At 47.1% G+C, this 20,675-nt stretch overlaps 1 protein-coding gene across 2 annotated transcripts in view; it reads right to left on the bottom strand.

Annotated features, from left to right (window-relative positions):
* Positions 1 to 15,894: 15,894 nt before the first annotated feature.
* LOC105521199 (chromosome unknown open reading frame, human C1orf109) overlaps positions 15,895 to 20,675 on the bottom strand; it is a 10,192-nt gene continuing 5,411 nt past the window's right edge. For both annotated transcript variants that reach the window (XM_011955284.1, XM_011955283.1), the window contains 3 exons: positions 19,171 to 19,350; positions 16,214 to 16,332; positions 15,895 to 16,057 (listed from right to left, as the gene is read on the bottom strand). In XM_011955284.1, coding sequence (XP_011810674.1) covers positions 16,020 to 16,057; positions 16,214 to 16,332; positions 19,171 to 19,350 — 337 coding nt within the window. In that variant the 3' untranslated portion in view covers positions 15,895 to 16,019. The remainder of the gene's footprint in view (positions 16,058 to 16,213; positions 16,333 to 19,170; positions 19,351 to 20,675) is intronic.

Below are 20,675 nucleotides of genomic sequence, written 5' to 3'. Positions count from 1 at the left end.
GAACAGAGCTCCAAGATGGAACTTATTTCCATTAAACGATCGCAAATGTCAGACAGCACGGCCTGGGAGCTCCTTGTGCACGCACCCAGGCGGCTGGAGGCCAGGCCGCCTATAACAAGCATGCCCGCTGACCTCATGGTTACTCCTAATGCAATTAGAGCCCACTAAGAGACAGAAGGTTCCAACACGGAGCCTGAGCAGTATGCTCTCCAGGGCACGCAGCAGCCCCTCCCGCCTGAGAGATGGCACTGGGACAGAGGGTGTTGTTCTAATGAACTGAATGAGATCCATTCCAATGCAGATGGATGAAGAAATTACCTGCAGATGTGACTATGCACAACCATTGTGACTGTCCAGGCTGTCACGCAGGCTCGGGGAGCCAGGGCCTCATGGATCAGGGTTCCTCCCATACAGCCCCCTGCCTCTGGGCAAGGGCAACTTGTACCAATCTGGGTTGATGAGAGACTGCTGTCTCCCTTAGGCCTCCTGGCCATCAGTGCTTCTCCAGCCTGTGTTGTCCAGAGGCTCAGCTGGTAGTATGGGACTCCCCAGGGGTCCTGGTTAATGGCCTCAGGAGGCCTTCTGCAGGGGAACCCGGGAAGCTGCCAGTGGTCCTCTGTGCACACTTTAGCGGGGCTGAGTCCTCTTCCACGTGCACTGCAAAGTCCCTTCTTGGGTCTTTGAGTCCCTATGCATTTTTGGATTGTATAAAACCAGACAACACGTTTTTTTGAAGACAGCTATAGAAAAGATTCCCACATTGAAGACACAGGATCCATGAGAACATTGATTGATTGATTGATTGATTCATTGATTCATTGATTCATTCATTCCAGCACCCACAAGGCTCCAAACTGTTTCTGGCTGGGACAGAAAAGAGGAGCAAACCTGGCCCCTGTCCTGGAGGAATCCAGGCAAAGGAGATGGACGTATAAATAGCCAGTTACCCGAAAGTGGGATGGGCTATGATACTGGAGCGTGTGATACAGTCAGTCGTTACTTAACATTGTCAATCGGTTCTTGGAAACCGACATTAAGCAAAATAACATATAACAAAACCAATACTTTCCTCATGGACATTGAATGAAACAAAATGCTGTTATTTGAGGACCTGCTGTGTGTTGTTTCCCTTAAAGTCAGTTTCCAAGAACCTACCAACAATGTTAAGTGGGGATTTACTGTACTCTGGGGACTCGGACGAGGGAGGTGACTTGACCTGGTGGTCAAAGAAGACTTCATAGAGGAGGTGATGTTTAAACTGAAAGGTAAACGGAACCTCCCCAGATGGATGAAGGGAGAAGGCATTCCCAGCGAGAGATCCCCCGTGACAAAGGCGACGTGCAGAGGAGGGCATATTGCAGAGCACGGGAAGACGAGGGGCTCAAGGGCTCACAAGGGGCCTTGGACACCAGGCTGAAGACCCCAGGAACCTCTGAAGGTCTTCTGGGGCAAGAGGACAACATGTCTCGATTTCCATGTTAGAGCGATCCTCTTGGCAGAGGGTGTGCTGGAGGGAGAGAGGTTGGAGGCAGAGGCCAGCAATTGTCCAGGCAGGGAAAACGGAGAGGAAAGGGCAGATTCATGGGAGGTTTGGACAGTACCACCATCTTGAGGACTTCTATGCCGCGGTTGGATGTAGTGGGGAGTGGTGAGGAGGCAAAAAAGAAGAAACAGTTAGGAACCATGAGGCTGGTGGGTGAGAGGAAGCCCACATGGGGAGGGGTAAAAGGATCCTGCTCCAGGCATGGCTGCCAGTGGTTAGGATTCAGGGAGCCAGGACATCCATGTTACGATCCCCCGCTGCTTCCCGAAGCATTGTGAGAGCTCCTCTTCTCCACTGAGCACCTGTTTCCCCACACCAAGTCAGAAAGCCCATTCCCACCTCTCTTCCATCCATCTCCTCCAAGCATGGAGAAGATAACTGGGAAACATTTGGGGAAGGTGTGAGGAACTCTTTGGATTTTCTGAGACCACCAGGTTTATGATGGGTGAGGGACAGAAAGTACCAAACCCAGATTTGCTGTTAAGCCCAGCAACTTCCTCATCCAGCATCCTTAGGGGCCTTTCCATACCTTCCCTTCTCCTGGAGCCTCCACACCACCCTGGTACCCCTCAGCAAATGACCTTGCCTCTTACCTGCCACCCCAAAGACACTCTCACCCCTCAAACTCACTGTCAGGTTTCCATCCTTCCCTGCCCTGGTCCTGAGCCAGCCTCTCCACCTGTGCTGGGGAACTCTGTGCCATCAGCTATCCCTTCTCACGCTGCTGTCTTCTGCCCCTCAGCTGACAGAACAGGGTCCTGTCTCCTCCATTCCAAAGTGCCCCCTGCATCTGCTTCAAGCTACTGCCTTCTTCCTTTCCCTCTTAAAGGGCTTTCTACATGCATTACTTCCATATCCTCATCTCTTTCACCCTTCAACCCACTGCAAACTAGCTACTGTGCCCCCACTTCCAAGAAACTCTTCTTACAGAGGCCACAGCCTATATGGGCCTGTCCTCATCCTACGTGTCCTCTCTGCCTCTTTATCACCTCAAACCCTTCCTCCCTCCCTCCCTCCCTCCCTCCCTTTCTTCCTTCCTTTCTTCCTTCCTTCCTTCCTTCCCTCCTTCTTTTCTTCCTTCCTCCCCCACCTCCATTTCTTCCTTCCTCTGTCTCCTTCCTTGGCTCCTGCCCCCCAGTACCTGCTGGTTCTCCTCTCACCCTCTCTGCCATCTCCTTGGGCTATGTCATGCAGGTTGGGCTTCCCCAGCAAAGCCCCTCAGATGCCTCTCCTTCTCTCTGCACACATTCTCCCGAAGCTTGATCTTCACTCCAGCCCTGACTTCTCTAGTGACCGCCAAACCCATTTAAGAAGCCAGCAGATGTCCCCAACCCCATGTTTCATATTCTGTCTCCCTACCCACCCATTCCCCACCTGTCCCCTGCCTTGCTGAACAGCCAGCAAACTGGAGCCATCCACCTTTACTCTCCCTACATCAAATGTATCACCAGGTCCTGCTAATTCAACTTTCCAGATATCTCTGGGATTAACTTCTCTCCATCTCCGCTGTCATCACTGTAGCCTGGTCTGGTATCTCACACCTGGACAGCCTCCCAGTCTTCTCTGCCTGAAATCGTCCTCCTCTAGGTCCCTGCAGAGCTGGTCTCTGCCTTCCCCTCTGACCTCATGTGCTTCCATCCCCTTTCTCTCTTCATTCTGGTCGCCCTGCTTCCTGCACTTTCCTGAATACACCAAACTGGTTCCCACCCCTGGACTCTCTGGAAGGCTCTCCTGCCAGATCAGCAGTTCTCAAGCTTTTGGTCCCATGACTCTATTACACTCTTAAGAACTGAGGGGCTGGGCATGGTGGCTCACACCTGTAATCCCAGCACTTTGGGAGGCCGAGGTGGATGGGTTGCTTGAGTTCGGGAGTTTGAGACCAGCCTAGGAAACATGGCAAAACCCCATCTCTACAAAAACTACGAAAATTAACCGCACGTGGTGGTGTGCACCTGTAGTCTCAGCTACTCAAGAGCACCTATAGTCCCAGCTACTTAGGAGGCTGAGGTGGGAAGATCCCTTGAGCCCAGGAGGTCAAAAAGAAAAAAGAATTGAGGACTCCAGGCCAGGCGTGGTGGCTCATGCCTATAGTCCCAGCACTTTGGGGGGCAGGGATGGGAGGGTTGCTTGAGGCCAGAAGTTCAAGATCAGCCTGGGCAACATAGCAAGACCCCCATCTCTACTAAAAAGAAAATCAGCCAGATGTGGTGGCGTGCATCTGTGGTCTCAGCTACTCAGGAGGCTGAGGTGGGAGGATCACCTGAGCCTGGGAAGTTGAGGCTGCAGTGAGCTGTGATTGTGCCACTGTACTTCAGCCTGGTCAACAGGGTGAGACCCTGTTTCCAAAAAATTAGAAAAAATAATTGATGACTCTAAAGAGTGTCCGTTTGTGTTTATATGGGTTATATCCATCACTATTTACTAACAGAGAAATTAAATTTGAGGATTTTTAAAAACAGAATACAAGCCAGGCTCAGTGGGGTGTGCCTGTAGTTCCAGTTACCTGGGAGGCTGAGGAAGTAGGATTGCTTGACCCCCGGAGTTCTAAACGAGCCTGGTCAACATAGTGAGACGTGGTCTCAAAAAACAAGCAAACAAACAAACAAAAAAACCCAAACATGAGAATATTCAAGAACAATTCCCATTAGCTGTCAGAGTGATGACATCATCATACATCACAGGGCACCCGAAAACTTCCTTGTAGACTGGTGAGAGAGTGAGAGTAACAAATAGCATCTTAGTATCATAAAAAGTTTCACTTGCAAAACCCCTGAAAGGGTCTTGGAGTGCCCAGAGAGCGCTGAGCACAGCTGCACCAGATCCACACGTCCCCCTCGTTCACTTCATTTAGGTCTAAGCACAAAAGTCACCTCCTCAGAAAGCCTCTCTGCCCCCTCACCCTCCCTCAAGTCATTCTATCCTGTTTCTACTTGCATGTTTGTCTCTCTCTCTCTCTCTGGAGACAGGGTCTTGCTCTTTCAACCAGGCTGGAATGCAGTGGTATCACCACAGTTCACTGCAGCCTCGACCTCCCAGGCTCAAGTGATCCTCCCACCCCAGCCTCCTGCATTGCTGGAACCATGTGTGTGCCACCAAGTCTGGCTAATTTTTTTTTTTTTTTTACTTTTTATAGAGACAAGGGTCTCCCTATGTTGCTTAGGCTGGTCTTAAACTCCTGGGCTCAAGTAATTCTTCCCCCTTGGCCTCCCAAAGTGCTGGGATTAATGGTGTGAGCCGCGTGCCCGGCTTGCATGGTCTTTATAGATCTTCTTATTACCATCTGAAATTGTTTTATTGCTAATTCATTTTGTTCCTTCCCACTAGAATGCAAGCTCCATGAGGACAAAACCCAGATTCTTTTGTTCACCTTGGAGCCCAGCATAGTGCCTGACACACAGTGTCAAAGATCTTTAAATGAATGAATTGTATCAAAGCAGTTGTTCTCAGCCATTGCTCTCTATTAGAACCACTTGTGAGGGAGGGGGGTTTTTAAATTCCTGCATCCCAGCCAATTAAACCAGAATCTTAGGGGGTGAACCTGAGTCTACCCAGACATCAGTGTTTTATAAAGTTCCCCAAATTATTTCAATGTGCAGCTGAGAATAAGAACCACTGGTCTAGATTCTTAAATCCTCACTGAGGGAGAGACTGTTTATTCTTCACTGGACCAGAGTTACACAGGATATAAATAAGGACAACTCTGTCTTGCTGGACCAGGCAGCCAGGCCCAAGGGCAACTGGACGGAGGAAGCTATTCAGCTCTCTGTGGGTGAGAACTACCCTCCTTGGTCCCGGGCTGTGGATCAAAGAGATGGGATCGGCCGCTTGCACAGACAGTGCTGGTTATTCTCTCAAACACGTCTGCACGGCTTGCTGCACTGGGAGCATTTTCCCCCTTGCTGTGATGCAGGATTCCGGTGCTTTGGAGACTTGCAGGGAACAATGATGATTTCAGTGGACAGAGATAGAAATGATGCAGGTCCCCAGATTCCCCCAGGCAAGGAGGAGGCTCATTTGGCTGGCCTGGGCGCTGAAGTGTAGCCGGGAATTGACACGCCTGTGCTCCCACCTGGGCAATGCTTCCTGCACTAAGCGATCATCAGAACTACCCAGAGGGCGGAGCTTGCAGTGAGCTGAGATCCGGCCACTGCACTCCAGTCTCAAAAAAAAAAAAAAAGAACTACCCGGAAAGGCTGGAGTCAGCGACCATCCAACTCAAGGCAGCTCCTAAGGCTAAGATGCGTAGCAGGAATTCCTGATTCCGAGCAAGAGAAGAAAATTTGCCCAGTACTGTGCCAGGTGCTTTTCACACATGGGTTCATTTCATCACAGTGGTTCTCAGAGGGGAATAATGGTGTCCACTGCACAGGAGAATAAACTGAGGCACAGAGAGGGTAGGTGATTTGCCTAGAGTCTGATCAGAGTTAAAATCTCAGATTGGCTATGTTACCTTTGAGAAGTCATTTGACCACCATCCCCCTAAATCAGCATCCTTGTTTCTGTAAAACGGGGGAAATAGCACTTACCTCACAGGATTTTTTAACGGATGTGAAAGCGCTAGGAGTAAGCATGAAGTTGAGAAACTTCCAGGAGTGGCAATTGCAGTGTTATTCTTATTGGCTCCCAAATCCCTTTGCTTCTCAGAGGAAAATTGCTTCTATTTCTATGACATGGTTTCAAGCTCTTTAAAAAAAAAAAAAAAAAAGGTCTTGCTCTATCACCCAAGTGGGAGTGCAGTAGTGCTATCATGGCTCACTGCAGCCTTGACCTCCCGGGCTCAAGTGATCCTCCCACCTCAGCCTCCCAAGTTGCTGGGTTATTCTTATTGGCTCGGTCTCAGTCTTTGTTCTCAGAGGAAAATTTGTTTCATTTCCCTTGGTGATCTTCAAGCTCTTTAAAAAAAAAAAAAAAAAAAGGTCTTGCTCTATCACCCAAGTGGGAGTGCAGTAGTGCTATCATGGCTCACTGCAGCCTTGACCTCCCGGGCTCAAGTGATCCTCCCACCTCAGCCTCCCAAGTTGCTGGGACTACAGGTGTATGCCACCACATCCAGCTTATTTTTTATTTTTTTGTAGAGACAGGGTCTTGATATGTTGCCTAGGTTGGTCTCGAACTCCTGGGCTTAAGCAATCCTCCTGCCTCAGCCCCCCAAAGTGCAAGGATTACAGATGTAAGCCACTGTGCCGAGCCCTGATTTCAAGCTCTTTTTACGTGCACTAGCCCATTTCATTTTTGTAGCAGCTCTATGTTGAAACTTTTGCCTACCCACCCTCTTTGTTTGATGAAGACCCTGGGGTCTAGAGAGGTCAAGTCACACACTCAGGTCCCACCGGAGTGGCAGAGCTGGGTCAGGAACTCCGATGTCCCGATTCCCTGCCCAGGACCTTCACCACACAGAAGCAGCCACAGAGGGCTGTGGCTTACCTTGGCCTCGAGGAGAGGTTACACCCTGGGTTCTCTGGGAAGGAGGGAGGCGGGGAAGCCTGGGGAGGGAGGGGATGCCGAGAGAAGGGTGGAGCCGTGTCCTTGATGTGGCGGCTGGGCCTCTGTCAGGGCTGTCGCCACAGTCCTAGGGTTTGGCTCGGATGGTAATCACCATTTCCGCCAGTGTGGCAATGCTGGGTGGATCTAGGTCCGCCAGCCTTGCCAGGGAACCCAAGCCAGGCTGGCTGGGAAAGGGAGGATGCTCTGCCCAGCGTGGCCTGTGGGTCTTTGCTGTTGGAATGGGGGTCATCTTCTGCCCTGTTTCACTTCCATCAGCCAGCCTAGCTCCTAGGTAGCCAGTGACTACACCCTCAGCCCGGCTGGTACCTGACAGAGGAGGAAATGGGCCTCAGTCCCAAGTCCTCCTCCAGGGGGAGGATAAAACCTATAATTAATTAAGAACCTACTGTGTGCTGGGCTTCATCCTCTGTGGTTTGAATGAATTAGTTCATTTCATTTTCAAAAGAGCTCAGTGAATTGGGTCTTCTTATCCTCATCCCACAGGTAAGAGCAGGAAAACACAAGGCCCACATCCTAGGTGGGTGGAGCCAGGATTTTGCCGAAGCTCACAATCTTTCTAGGATACCGCGGCTTTACAGGAGGCCATGGCTACCAGCAGCCGGCCAGCTCTGCCAGAGACCACTGCCACCCCTTGCACCATCCCACCGGGTAGAGCAGGCCCCACCTTCTCCATGCCAGGGAGCTGCAAAGGCCCCTGCACCATTTCTACCACTTGGCTCAATTCCCAGATGGGGCTGAGCCACTTGCTGAGCTGGTAGGGATATAAGAACGGATAAGAAAAAAACTAAAATTTCCTGCAGGAACTGGATTTAAAAAAAAAAAAAAAATAGGCCGAGTGTCGTGGCTCATGCCTATAATCCCAGTGCTTTGGGAGGCCAAGGTAGGCCTATTTCTTTTATTTATTTATTTATTTAAGAAATGGGGCCTCACTATGTTGCCCTGGCTGGTCTCAAACTCCTGGGCTTAAGTGATCTGCCCGCCTCGGCCTCCCAAAGTGCTGGGATTACAGGTGTGAGCCACCACACCTAGCCCAGCTCAGGTGGATCTCTTGAGCCTAGGAATTCAAGACCAGCCTGGACAACTTGGTGAAACCCTGTCTCTAGTTTTTTTTTAATTTAAAAATTAAGTGGTAAAGGCAAGTACAAGTACTGTGCTGAGAAAGGAAGGGTTATTTTCATCTAGGGGTGTAAGAAGAGATAACACAGAGGAGATGGTGTCTGAGTGGGGCTTGGAAAATTAAGAAAGTGGGTCTCTTTCCCATAGCAGGAAACAATGTCTTGCCTTTGAGGCGGAGGTGGGAGTTAGGGGATGTTTTCTCTAGCAAAGACCCCAGCTCCTCCAGAAGAGCAGGCAGCTTCTTCCCAGCAGAGTGCATTGACTGGAAATCTTTTCTGGAAAATGATAAGAAGGGGCCAGGAGCAGCTGCAGATGACTTAGCGAGCTGGGATTGACAGGCACCTCTTTAGGGCCTGTAGAGATACTATCACATAATGGGATTGGCCATAGCCAGAAAAGTGGATAACAGGGAGCCTTTGGGAGAGGGACAAGGCCAGATGCCTCAATGACAGGAAACTAACCTGCTCTGCAAAGGCTCAGACTTAAACTTGGAGAAGAAAGGGTCTGTCCACAGTGCTGGGGCAGCTACAAGCAGTAGGACCAGAGAGAAGCTGGGCAGAACTGGCAACATAATTTGCAGGGCCCAGTGCAAAAGGAAAATTATTTGAAAACTGTTCAGAATTTTGAGAGTGACAGCAGAGCACGAAACCAGCCTTGGGAACCCTTGTAAGCGTGGGTCACAGGCACATGAAGCCAGCCTGAAGTGTGGGCTAGGGAAAGCAAGCAAGGGATAAGACCACAGGAAGGGCAGCCACAGGAGCCTTCTGACCTAACGGTCTGATCAAAATGAAGAGCACCCATAAACACAGGTGGGTAATCCTGAGACACAGCCAGGACCACACTCAACCTTTCCTAGATGCACCACTGAGGCCTTTGTAGCTCTCCCAACCACCCAGTCCACCCCAGCCACCCAGCGTTCTCCAAGAGTACAGGTCTCGCCCTATATGGAGGAGAGAGGGCATTTAAATTTCATCTCTCTGTGTTGGGGGAGCTCTAAATGCTGGGAAAAGATGTCATGCTTGGAGACCATCTGGAGAAAAGGCCTCTGGAGATGTTTCTTTAATTTACAGAACTGACAAGTGAGGGTAGGGGCCTTTGGTAAGTACAAAAGGTGATGGCCCAGAAAAGAATCAAAGTATTAATAATGGGCTCGGTCCCCTGCCCTGGGGTTCATGTGGCTGGGAAGCCTGATGTCTGTTTCAACAATGGGATCAAAACTGGCTTTCAGAGCAACATAAGCCAAGGGTAATTTTTAGCACAGACGTAACTTTCTAGTTCCTTTTTCCTACCCCTCATTTTTCAGTTGCCTTTAAAGAGGCCGCAGAGAACTGAAAAACAAATCCAAGTTTAAAGAGACAAGTGCAAAAATGCAAACTGGGCAAGGGGACAGAGCCGCCAGCTGGACAAAATGTGCCTGGAAAACAGCATCCACTGCTTGGCAGGTGCCAGGGATTTATGGTTGAGTTTTGCAGACGTTTCATCACGTTACGAGCCAGCTCAGGAGACCCTCATAAAACTCTGCTTATATGAAAGAACAAACTAGCTGATAAAAGTCAGCTGTTGCCTATAAACGCACTGTGGGAATTGCAATTGAGTAGCAGATTTATTAGTCTGGGCTCTGTGCAAATTAAGAACTGCTCCACACGTTTCAATCAGAAGAGATGAGCCAGAGCAGAGAGGATTGTTCCCCGCTCACATGATGACCAACAGGACACGCTGACCCCCACCCCCATCACTTACTCTACTAGAGACCAGAGGGAAGACTCTCGCTGAAACTTAACTCACAGAGGAGCTAGTCTCACATTCCGCTATCTCGCCTCCCACAAAAACCCACAAAAACAATCAGTCACTCTCTCCATCCACTGCATTCCCCACACATCCTTCACAACAGCCCTTCTCACGAAGGGCTTGCAGATCTGCGTGGCCTACTAAATCATGGACTTCTTTGATTTACCTCTGTATTACTAATGATGAGTTCTGTGCTGGGCACACAGGGAGGCCTCAGAATGAATGGATATGGATGCGACAGACTCTCAAGTCCCGTATACATAAGTTATGACTATCCCACCCCAAACAGCATAGAGGGGCCGGGGGAGCAATGCCGAGGTACCCGTTGGACTTCAGAACTGGCAACAAAAAGGGGGAAAGAGGTGCAGCGAGGGAATTATGAAGGCGTTTCTTCCCCAGAGAAGGGCAGTCTTTGTGGCTACTCTACCCAGCCATCAATCTCTGTGCTAACTGCTGCTTTTTCTCAGGATGAAGGCTGTTTCTTAAGGAATGACCCTGCAACAGAACGAAGGGTACTTATTAAGGATTCAGATATCTAGCCCCTCCCCGCACATACTAGATTGGAATCTCTGGGCTGGGGCCCTATAGTCTCGGAAAAATGACTTTCCTTTGGTCTATGTGGAAACCAAGAAGGAGCCTTCCAGGAAGGGTAGGGAGGAGGAGAGTGCCTGGAAGGGGTACCCCCTGTCATTCCTTCAGAATCACTGGCTTTCTCCTATCAGGCCCTGAAATCAAGGGCAAAAGCGTAAGACTCTGGTAGACCGTGCTAGGATTTGCTCCAACCCTCTTGGCTATGGGATCAGAAGGGAGGATAACTGGCAAGGTTGTGGCTGTCCTGGAAGAGGCTTGGATGCTTTGTGTGCCACAGCCAAGTCCGACGGAGGTAGCTCTGCACTGCAGGATCCATGTCCTGTGCAGGACTGGGTATCAGAAAACCTCACCCTTGTTAGAGCTGAGTAGATGTTAGGCATGCTCTTGCCTTCTGTGGCAGAGAGGGAACAGTGGTATGGGGGAAAGCACCTTTCACCAGAACCAGGCAAGCCCTGGAGCAAATTCTGGCAATATCACTGACAAGCTGTGGGCATTTAGAGAATTTACCAGGTCTCTGTCTCGGTCTCCTCATCTACCTAACGGAAGTAAGCATACTGGTTTCGATGTTTGTTAGGGTTTAGAAAGATGTTAAAGAGCCTAGCACAGAGCTATACACTTAGTGGGTGACTAGTAAAGCTTAAGTGAATTTCAATTCCTTAAATGCTCATAAATGCACCCAAAGCCTTCTCTATCTCCTCTTAGTTAAACCTTACAACCGTGTAAGGACATATCATCACTTCCACTATACAGATGAGAAAACAGACTTAGGGGAAATTACTTGCCCAAGATCACATAGCTAGCAAAGGCTGAGCTGAGACTTGAACCCAGGTCTAGGTTCTCTCCTTCCCCTCATCCCCAAACCTACTCCCTGAAATGTGCACTCTTCCTCCCTTCTCATAGGGAAATGGAATTATAAACGATCCAGTGTTTGAGCAGGTTGGGAAGGTACCTGGATTCTCATTACAATTAAAGACTGGTGTAATACAGTCCCCATAAAGCCTGGGCTCTCCTTGGGCAGACAGGAGACCTTCTCTTTAGGGCCCAGACAACCCAGCACCTTGAGACAACCCTTACTCTGAGAGAAGGATCTGAAGGTCAATTTCTAGATGTGGATGGGGAGGGACAGGATAGAGGGAAACCAAAATTCTTCATTTCATCCCAAGACGGTCTTACACTGACAAAGGGGTTCTGACCCAGCTGAAGGAAAAACGGAACAGAACTCACAGGTGTCTTCCTCCATAAGCCAGTGGCATACATAAAGGAGAAGCACCAGAAGTATTCCCATTGTGGTGACTCTCCTTGAATTCGTTTATCAATTTAATGATTCCAGTAAAAAATACTGACAATTTATTTTTTGTTGTTGTTGGAAGGTAGTGGAATTAGCTAAATGGAAAATTCCAGGGGGTGGAAGGGAGGCCTAATGAACAAGAGTGGGAGTACAGAGGGGTTGCTACTATAAAAACCAATAGGTATGAAGACTTTGGAAACAAATGTCCACCCTAAGGGGCTATTTTAAGTAAATTATGGTTTACCCACACAACAGAAATCTATGCAACTGTTTAAAACAATGTAAGGAAACTCTTATATATATAGGATGAAGTCCAAGATACAGTAAGAAAGAACAAGGTGAAAAAGTGGGTATATGGTATGTTAGCCTTCATATAAAAATGGAGGTTTTTTTGATGTAGTGATTATCTATTGCTGTGGAACAAATGGCCCCCAAACTTAGTGACTTAAAACATTTATTATTCCAGTTTACATGGATCAGGAATCCAGGCACCACTTAGCAGGCTGTCTTTGGCTCGGGTCTTCAAGAGGCTGTAGTCAAGCTGTCAGCAGGGGCTGTGAACCCATTAGAAGGTTCAACTGTGGGAGGGAGGATCTGTTTCCAAGTTCAGTCGTATGGTTGTTGGCAGGCATTGGTCTCTCACATGAGCCTCTCCACAGGGCTGCCTCAGCATCGCAGCTGCCTTTCCCCAGGGTGGGCGATCCCAGAGACAGAGAGCACCCAAGATGGAAGCTGAAGTCTTTTTTACCTATTTCGGAAGTAACATCCTACTACTTTTGTAGTATTTTATTCATCAGATGTATATCTGTGGCCAGGTGTGGTGGCTCACGTCTGTAATCCCAGCACTTTGGGAGGCAGAGGCAGGCAGATCATGAGATCAAGAGATCGAGACCATCTTGGCCAACATGGTGAAACCCTGTCTCTACTAAAAATACAAAAATTAGCTGGGCATGGTGGCTCACATCTGTAGTCCCAGCTACTCGAGAGGCTGAGTCAGGAGAATCACTTGAACCCGGGAGGTGGAGGTTGCAGTGAGCCAAGAAAACACCACTGCACTCCAGCCTGGTAACAGAGTGAGACTGTCTCAAAAAAAAAAAAAAAAAAAAGTCCATCTGGAAGGGGAGGGGAGTACACAAGGGCATGAATACCAGAGGTGGGGGCACTGGGGGCTGTCTTTGAGGATACCTACCCACTACACTCACACAGGCATAGTATTTCTGGAAAGATACACTAGAAACATTCAATATTGGTTGCCTTCAGGAAAGGAAATTGGGAAACTCCCACCTCAGCCTCCCAGATAGCTAGGACTACAGGCACACACCCCCACACCTGGCTCTTATTTTTTTGTAGAGACAGGGTTGCCCAACTAGTCTAAACTCCTGACCTCAAGCCATCCTCCCACCTTTGCCTCCCAAAGTGCTGGTACAGGCAAGAGCCATTGTGCCCAGCCTAATAGGTATGCTCTTGCATATCTATTTTATAATATTGATGTATCACTTAAAAAATAAAACAGGCTGGGTGTGGTGGCTCATGCCTGTAATCCCAGCACTTTGGGAGGCCGAGACAGGCAGATCACTTGAGGTCAGGAGTTCGAGACCAGCTTGGCCAACATGGTGAGACCTCGTCTCTATTAAAAATACAAAAATTAGCCGGGCATGGTGGTAAGCACCTGTAATCCCAGCTACTCAGGAGGCTGAGGCAGGAGAACCACTTGAACCCAGGAGGCAGAGGTTGCAGTGAGCTGAGGTTGTGCCTCTGCACTCCAGCCTGGGTGAGAGTGAGACTCTGTTTCAAAAAAATAAAATTTATTTTAAATTTAAAAAGAACAATGAAAAATATGGCATTTTAACAGACAAAATACTAACAGGGAACAAAATAAAAACAGTAACAATTATACTTCAATACTATATAGTTATTACTGAGCACCATAAACATGCTTGTTTCTACTTAGCCATTACTTGCTTCCATGAGGGAGGTTTAAAAACCTCTTTATTACACATGCATACACATAAGCAAGCAACTCCCATTTGTAGAGCAAAATACAAACGCTTGAGCTGGGATTCACAATCCTCTTCACAATTTTGTTCCAGTCCACCCTTACTGACCCATTTCCTGCCATCCTTCCATCCATCTGTGAACTCATTATTTGCGATACTGAACTATTACTTGCCAGTTCTGGAGGGTAAAGGCAACAAGCACAATGCCTGGCACACTGCAAACTTTCATCAAGTGCTGGCTTCCATTCTGCCTCAAACACAGCCTTGTTTACACTGTCTCCTGTGCATGGAATGCCCTGCATCCCACTCCTAGCCCCAAGTAAAATTCCCTCCAAGGCGTACCTCAAATGTCATCGAGGAGTCCCACAGGCAATTAGTTATCACCTCTATTCTCCCATAGCACCTGTTTTTACCTTAACTGTGACACTTTTATTATTGTATTACAACTTAAATCTCTGCAATCCAAAGTCTGGTCCTTGGACCATTAGCTGGGACTTCGTTTGAAATGCAGAATCTGGGCCCCATCCCAGACCTACAGAATCAAAATCAAAATTTTAACAAGATATCAGTGATTTATTTGCACATTAATCTTTCCCTGGTGGAACTGTGAGCCTTTCTAGGGCTCTCTTTTATTTCTGTCCCCAGAGCCCAACATAAGACTTGATGCTCAAATGCTTTTTAAGTTTTATTTGCAATACTTAGATTTGCAATGATAGATTTTTTTAATTTCTGGAAAAATAAATACACATTATTAATAATAATTATCTGGCAGATAGATAATGGTACATTTCTATGTAACATTTTAAATTTTCATAATCAGAATGTATTACCTTTACAGATAGGAAAACAAAAAGATTTGGGAAAATGCATGTAAAATATAAGAAAAAAGGTAAATTGTAGATATAATACATTCACAAAAGGAATATAACTGTGTTGAGCTATATTTATAAAAAGATGAACAAATTATATTAGGTTTTTAAAAAAAGACAACCTAACAGTATGTATCAATGATACCATGTTTGTTCTTTTAAAAAATTTGTGAATTAACTGGGAGCAGTGGCTGACGCCTGTGTTCCCAACATTTTGGGAGGCTCAGGTGGGAAGAACCCTTGAGCTCAGGAGTTTGAGCTGGGCAATACGGTGAGACCCTATCTATGTTAAAAGAAAAAATTTGTAAATAGACACTAAAAAGATACATATCAAAATATCTCTAATGAAGTTTGTTTTACAATTTTCTACATTTTACATTTTTTTCTAGTTTTCCTATGATCTTTATAAAATCACTTACAAGAAAAAAAGTTATTTTCATTTTTGAAAAATATCCATACCCTTTACTAAGTCCCTTTACATTCAATGACCAAGATTTCTACAACACCCTGGGAAGCTGAAAGTTCTGAAAGTAACACAGCCATTACATAGATGAAGGCAGCGGGCCTTGGAAATGTAACCCTGATGGACTGACTCTGGGCTGGCGTTCTCCCACCCCTACAGGTACTACAGACTCAGAGGAATGTGGCAAGTCAGATGCCAGCTTTGGCCAAAAAACCTCCCGTCATGTTAGGAGTCTCACCATGCCCAGCTACTTCCTCTGAGACAGTAACAGCAATAGGGGAACACTTCAAAGACAAAGCATTCAGAATGATTCATGCTGCACCACCTCCCCCTGGTGGCAGGCTCTGGAAATTGGCTTGAGGATAACTATTGCAATTGGTCACTATTTTAAAAATATATTTTCTGTCAAAATCACTCTTATTTCTTTAAATCATCAAAATCACTTTTTCTTTTGTCAAGGATTCAGATATTGACAAAAGACACAAAACCAGGACCTGGTGTCAACCAGACAATGCTTTGAATGATGCCAAGGGCAGTGCGGCTCTTTGCCTCCTGTCCTCAATTCCCCACCTCTTCAAGTCTACAACGAAGGCAAGGCACTATGTTCTTTAGCACCGTCTTTCCTGCTGTGTCTCTATCTCCATCCACTTCCCTGAGCCTCACAAAAGGGCAAGGTATGGCTCACATACTCTCAGCCATGGCCTGGCATGCTGCAGCTCCAACATCAGACATCTAGGTTCAAGGCACTGATATTTCAAATACGTCAGACTGAAATACTGACATTTCTTTGGAAGCATCAGGGTTTAGAATGTCAGTCTTCAACTGTGGTGCCCATGGTCTCCAGATACGCACAGCTTCCTTACTCTTCCAGGAAGAAAGAAACATTCAATAGGATATCTGAAATAGGAAGAAAGAAAAAATGGCATTAAAACCTCTCCCGAGAACATAAAACACAGAGGCACAGCAAGGGTACCTTCCTAACGCTTCCAAAGAGGTAAGCCACAGGGAGAGAAAGGAGGAGAGGAGACACGAAGGAAGAACACAAACCAGTACCTTGTACAAGATCTTGGTGTTCATCTTTTGAAATTCGGTCCCAGGCCTTGGGCAAAGCTTGGATGTTTGCCAAGTCTCCCCACTGGATAGAGGAAAGAAGATACTTTCTCTTCAGGTACCTTTCTGGAAGTTAAGGACTGCTCAAAAGAAAATGAAATATGCTGAAGTTAAAAAAAAACACCCTGGTGAGAACTAGAGGGAGCTATAAAAACGAAAGTGCCGATATCCTTACATTTTACCAGGTGGGCCTGATTCACCTATGCTACAAATATTTCCTGAGCAACTGTTTACTAATATGGCTTTGTGCTACAGGGAAAGAGGAATGAAGCCATCTCTGAAATCTGGGATCTCAGCATGGTGAGGACAAAACCAGATCCTGAAAAGAAAGAACAAAAGTGACATGAGAGGTAAAGCTAGTGGAGGTTCAGAGGATAAATACATCCAATTCAGAGGAAGCAGGGACACCCCAGCTGGTAGGAAACATAAATGAAGGTACAGACGCATAGAATGAATTCAGGGAAAGCAAATCTTCCAGTCTGCTCAGCATGGACGCCACATGGAAAGCCGTCAGAAAGGCTGAAAGGTGGGCTAAGCCAGAACAGAAAGAACGCTGAGTACCAAGGCAGGGCTCTGAACTTTACCCCATTAGCAACAGGAGCTATTCCTATACTGTACAGTACAATTCTGATCCTAAGTAGCAGGATCAGAGCCAGACTGCCTGAAGAAATAGAGGTCATTAACTGGAGTCAGCTTAGAGGGAAAGAAACCAGACAGAGAAACCCGTCAAGAGGCTACATGCAATTAAGAATCCAAGTGAGAGGTAAGAAGCCATGTAAGCAGCAGAGGGGACAGAGAAGGAAAATCAAAGAAGCACCAGGGAAACAGAGGGAAAGGACTTGACGAGTGACTGTGTAAACACTCTAGCACATAGCAAGTGCTTAGTAATGTCAGCCGCAGTTCTTGCTCCTTCTGCCCATGTTCCTGTTGCTGTTAGTACTGCTGCTACCAACACATTTAAAAGGGAAAATAAGCTGGGCGCAGTGGCTCATGCCTGTAATCCCAGCATTTCGGGAGGCCAAGGTGGTAGGATCACCTGAGGTCAGGAGTTTGAGACCAGCCTGGCCAACATGGTGAAACCCCATCTCTACTAAAAATACAAAAATTAGCCGGGTGTCGTGGCGGGTGCCTGTAATCTCAGCTACTTGGGAGGCTGAGGCAGGAGAATTGCTTGAACCTGGGAGGTGGAGGTTGCAGTGAGCCGAGATCATGCCACTGCACTCCAGCCTAGGCAACAAGAGCAAAACTCCATCTCAAAAAATAAATAAAAGAGAAAATAGGGTGGGTTCTACAACTCAAGGAAAAGGGGGCTGAATTTGATGGCTAGATTGAGGAGTTCAATTTTAAACTTGAGTTTGCAGTTCCAAGAACAATCCAATTGGAGGCATCTGCAGGAAACCAAAAGTCAAGACTAGAGACAAGAAAAGTTGGGATTTGGAGGTTATTCACATGAAGGCAGAAACCTAAGCCAAAGGCTACAATCAGGTATCAGACAAGAATTGAGAAACCAGGCATGGTGGCTCACACCTGTACTCTTAGCACTTTGGGAAGCCAAGGTGGTAGGATCATTGAGGCCAGGAGTTCAAGACCAGCCTGGTCAACACAGCAAGACCCCATCTCCTAGGCAAAAAAAAAAATTTTGAGAGAAAAATGTTAGAGCTTCAACTAACTGGTCTTTCTGCTTTTACCCTTGCCCCTACTACCCCAAATCTTACCCTAGAACGAAGCCAGAATGATACTGTTAAAAACATAGGTCTTATCCTGTTACTCCTTAATCAAAAGTTTCTAAGAGCTTTTTCTGTCACTCGAATGCTTTTTTTTTTTGGTGGGGGCGGGGGCAGTTTGAGACAGGGTCTTGCTCTGTCACCTAGGCTGCTGATAATACCCAGGCTGGCGATCATGGCTCCCTGCAGCCTTGACCTTCCAGGCTCAAGCAACCCTCCCACCTCAGCCTCCTGAGTAGCTGGGACTAAGCTGCACACCATCATGCCTGGCCCAAAATTATTATTATTATTATTATTATTATTATTTTTTGGAGACAGAGTTTCACTTTATCACCCAGGCTGGAGTGTAGTGGTACAATCTCAGCTCACTGTGGCCTCAACCTCCCCCAGTTCAAGCAATCCTCCACTTACCCTCCCGAGTAGCTGGGACTACAGCCTACAGGCACATACCACCACGCTTGGCTAATTTTTGTATTTTTTGTAGAGACGGTGTTTCACCATGTTGCCCAGGCTGGTCTCAAACTCCTGGGCTCAAGCAATCCTCCCACCTTAGCCTCCCAAAGTGCGAGGATTACAGGCGTGAGCCACCACACCCGGACCCCAAATTCTTTCAAAGACCTTCAAGGCCCTAGAAAGTCGAGCCCCCCATCTTTCTACCCTCACCTGCTATTAGGCTCCTCCTCATACTCTAGTCTAGCCTCCTCACTATTTCCTGAATAGACCAGAAATGTTCTTACCTCAAGGCCTTTGCATTTGATGTTCCCTCTGCCTAGTAACTTTCTCTCCCCAAATAGCTCTTTCCCTTACCCTCTTCAGATCTTTGCTCGAGTATCACTTTCTCATCAGGCCTGCTCTGACCACCCTATTTTAAATCACAACCCCACCCTCACTCCTCACTTTCCCAGGTTTATTTTTCTCCATAGCACTTATCGCCATCTGGCATTCTACTTTCCTTTTTTAATGCCTGTCTCTCTGCACCAAGAACAGTGCCTGACAGGTAGTAGCGACTCAGTAAATTATTAGAGGAAGGATTATACAAAGGAATGCAGGAAGAATCCAGGTTCAGGAACCAAAGAGAACTGACTCAAACTATATAGTTTTCCAATCTTGTGAAAACCGAAATTTGAAAGACTTAGAACAGCTCTGGCCGTGACCTGAAATGTGAGCAAAGGATACGACTTTCGATAATGTCTCTCAATATCCTGCAACCATTCCAACATGTCAGCCACAGAGGGGCTCACTGCTGAAGGCTGCAGGACAGCATCAATGCCAACTGCGTCTGCGTGCTGCTCATAGATCTGAAACACTCGCTCCACATGGCTGCTGACCGCGTCTCGCACCTTGAGGAGGATGGCTCTGCAAGAAAGAGTCTGACGTTAGGCAATATCATGAGACAGGTATAAAGGAAGATTTCTCAATTTTGGCACTACTGATATTATGGACATGATTCTCTGTTGTGAAGGGCTGCCCTGTACATTGTAGGACATTTAGAAGCATGCCTGGCCCCTACCCACTAAACGACAGGAGTAAACCACACCTATACCCTTCATAAGCCATAACAACCAATAATGCCTCTAGATGATGCCAAATGTCCCCTCATAGAAAAAGCATCTCCAGTCGAGACCACTGGTCTAAGGAGATTAGTGACGGTGCCTTGGATGTAGGGGTGGCTCAAGACTCAAGAAAGGGGCTGGGTGCAGCGGTTTGTTGCCTGTAATCCCAGCACTCTGGGAGGCTGAGGCAGGTGGATCACCTGAGGTCAGGAGTTTGAGACCAGCCAATGTCCCAAAACCCTGCCTCTACTAAAAATACAAAAATTAGCCAAGTGTGGTGGTGCACACCTGCAGACCCAGCTACTTGGGAGGCACGAGAATCATTTGAACCCAGAGGCAGAGGTTGCAGTGAGCCAAGATTGCATCACTGCACTCCAGCCTGGGCGACAGAGCGAGACTCCATCTCAAAAGTAAATATAATTGTTTTTTAAATTAAAACTTTTTTTAAAAAAACAGCCAGGTACAATGGCATGCCTGTAATCCCAGCACTTTGGGAGGCCAAGGCCAGAGGACAGCTTAAAGCCAGGAATTTGAGACCAGCCTGGGCAATATGGCAAGACCGTCTCTACAAAAAATTTAAAAAATTAACCAGGTATGGTGGCATGCTCCTGGAATCCCAGCTACTCAGGACACTGGCAGGAGGAGTTAGAGGCTACAGTAAGCTATGATCATACCACTGCACTTCAGCCTGGGCAACAGAGTGAAATTATCTCTAAAAATAAAATAAAAATAAATAAAAGACAAAATATTAAGTAAAGCACTCATATTGTTTTGTGAAACATTCCAGTGATATATGCATGTATGTGTGTCTATGAATGATATAAAATATATTTCTTCCTCTAAGTCAAGGTCCAAAGTCTGAAAGCCACTGAACTAGAAAAAACCAAGTGCCTCTTGGGTGGTAGGCTTTGACAGGCAGTGTTCTATTTTTCAAATTGAGATATAATTCACATACCATAAAATTCACCCTTTAAAAGTATACAACTTACAGGCTGGACACGGTGGCTCACGCCTGTAATCCCAGCACTTTGGGAGGCCGAGGCGGGCGGAACATGAGGTCAGAAGATCGACACCATCCTGGCTAACACAGTGAAACCCTGTCTCTACTAAAAATACAAAAAATTAGCC

The sequence above is a fragment of the Colobus angolensis genome, unplaced genomic scaffold (assembly GCF_000951035.1).
Source record: "Colobus angolensis palliatus isolate OR3802 unplaced genomic scaffold, Cang.pa_1.0 Scaffold4, whole genome shotgun sequence".
Classification (NCBI taxonomy): Eukaryota; Metazoa; Chordata; class Mammalia; order Primates; family Cercopithecidae; genus Colobus; species Colobus angolensis.
The sequence above is the reverse complement of the archived record's forward strand: the minus strand, read 5'-3'. Positions and strand labels throughout refer to the sequence as shown.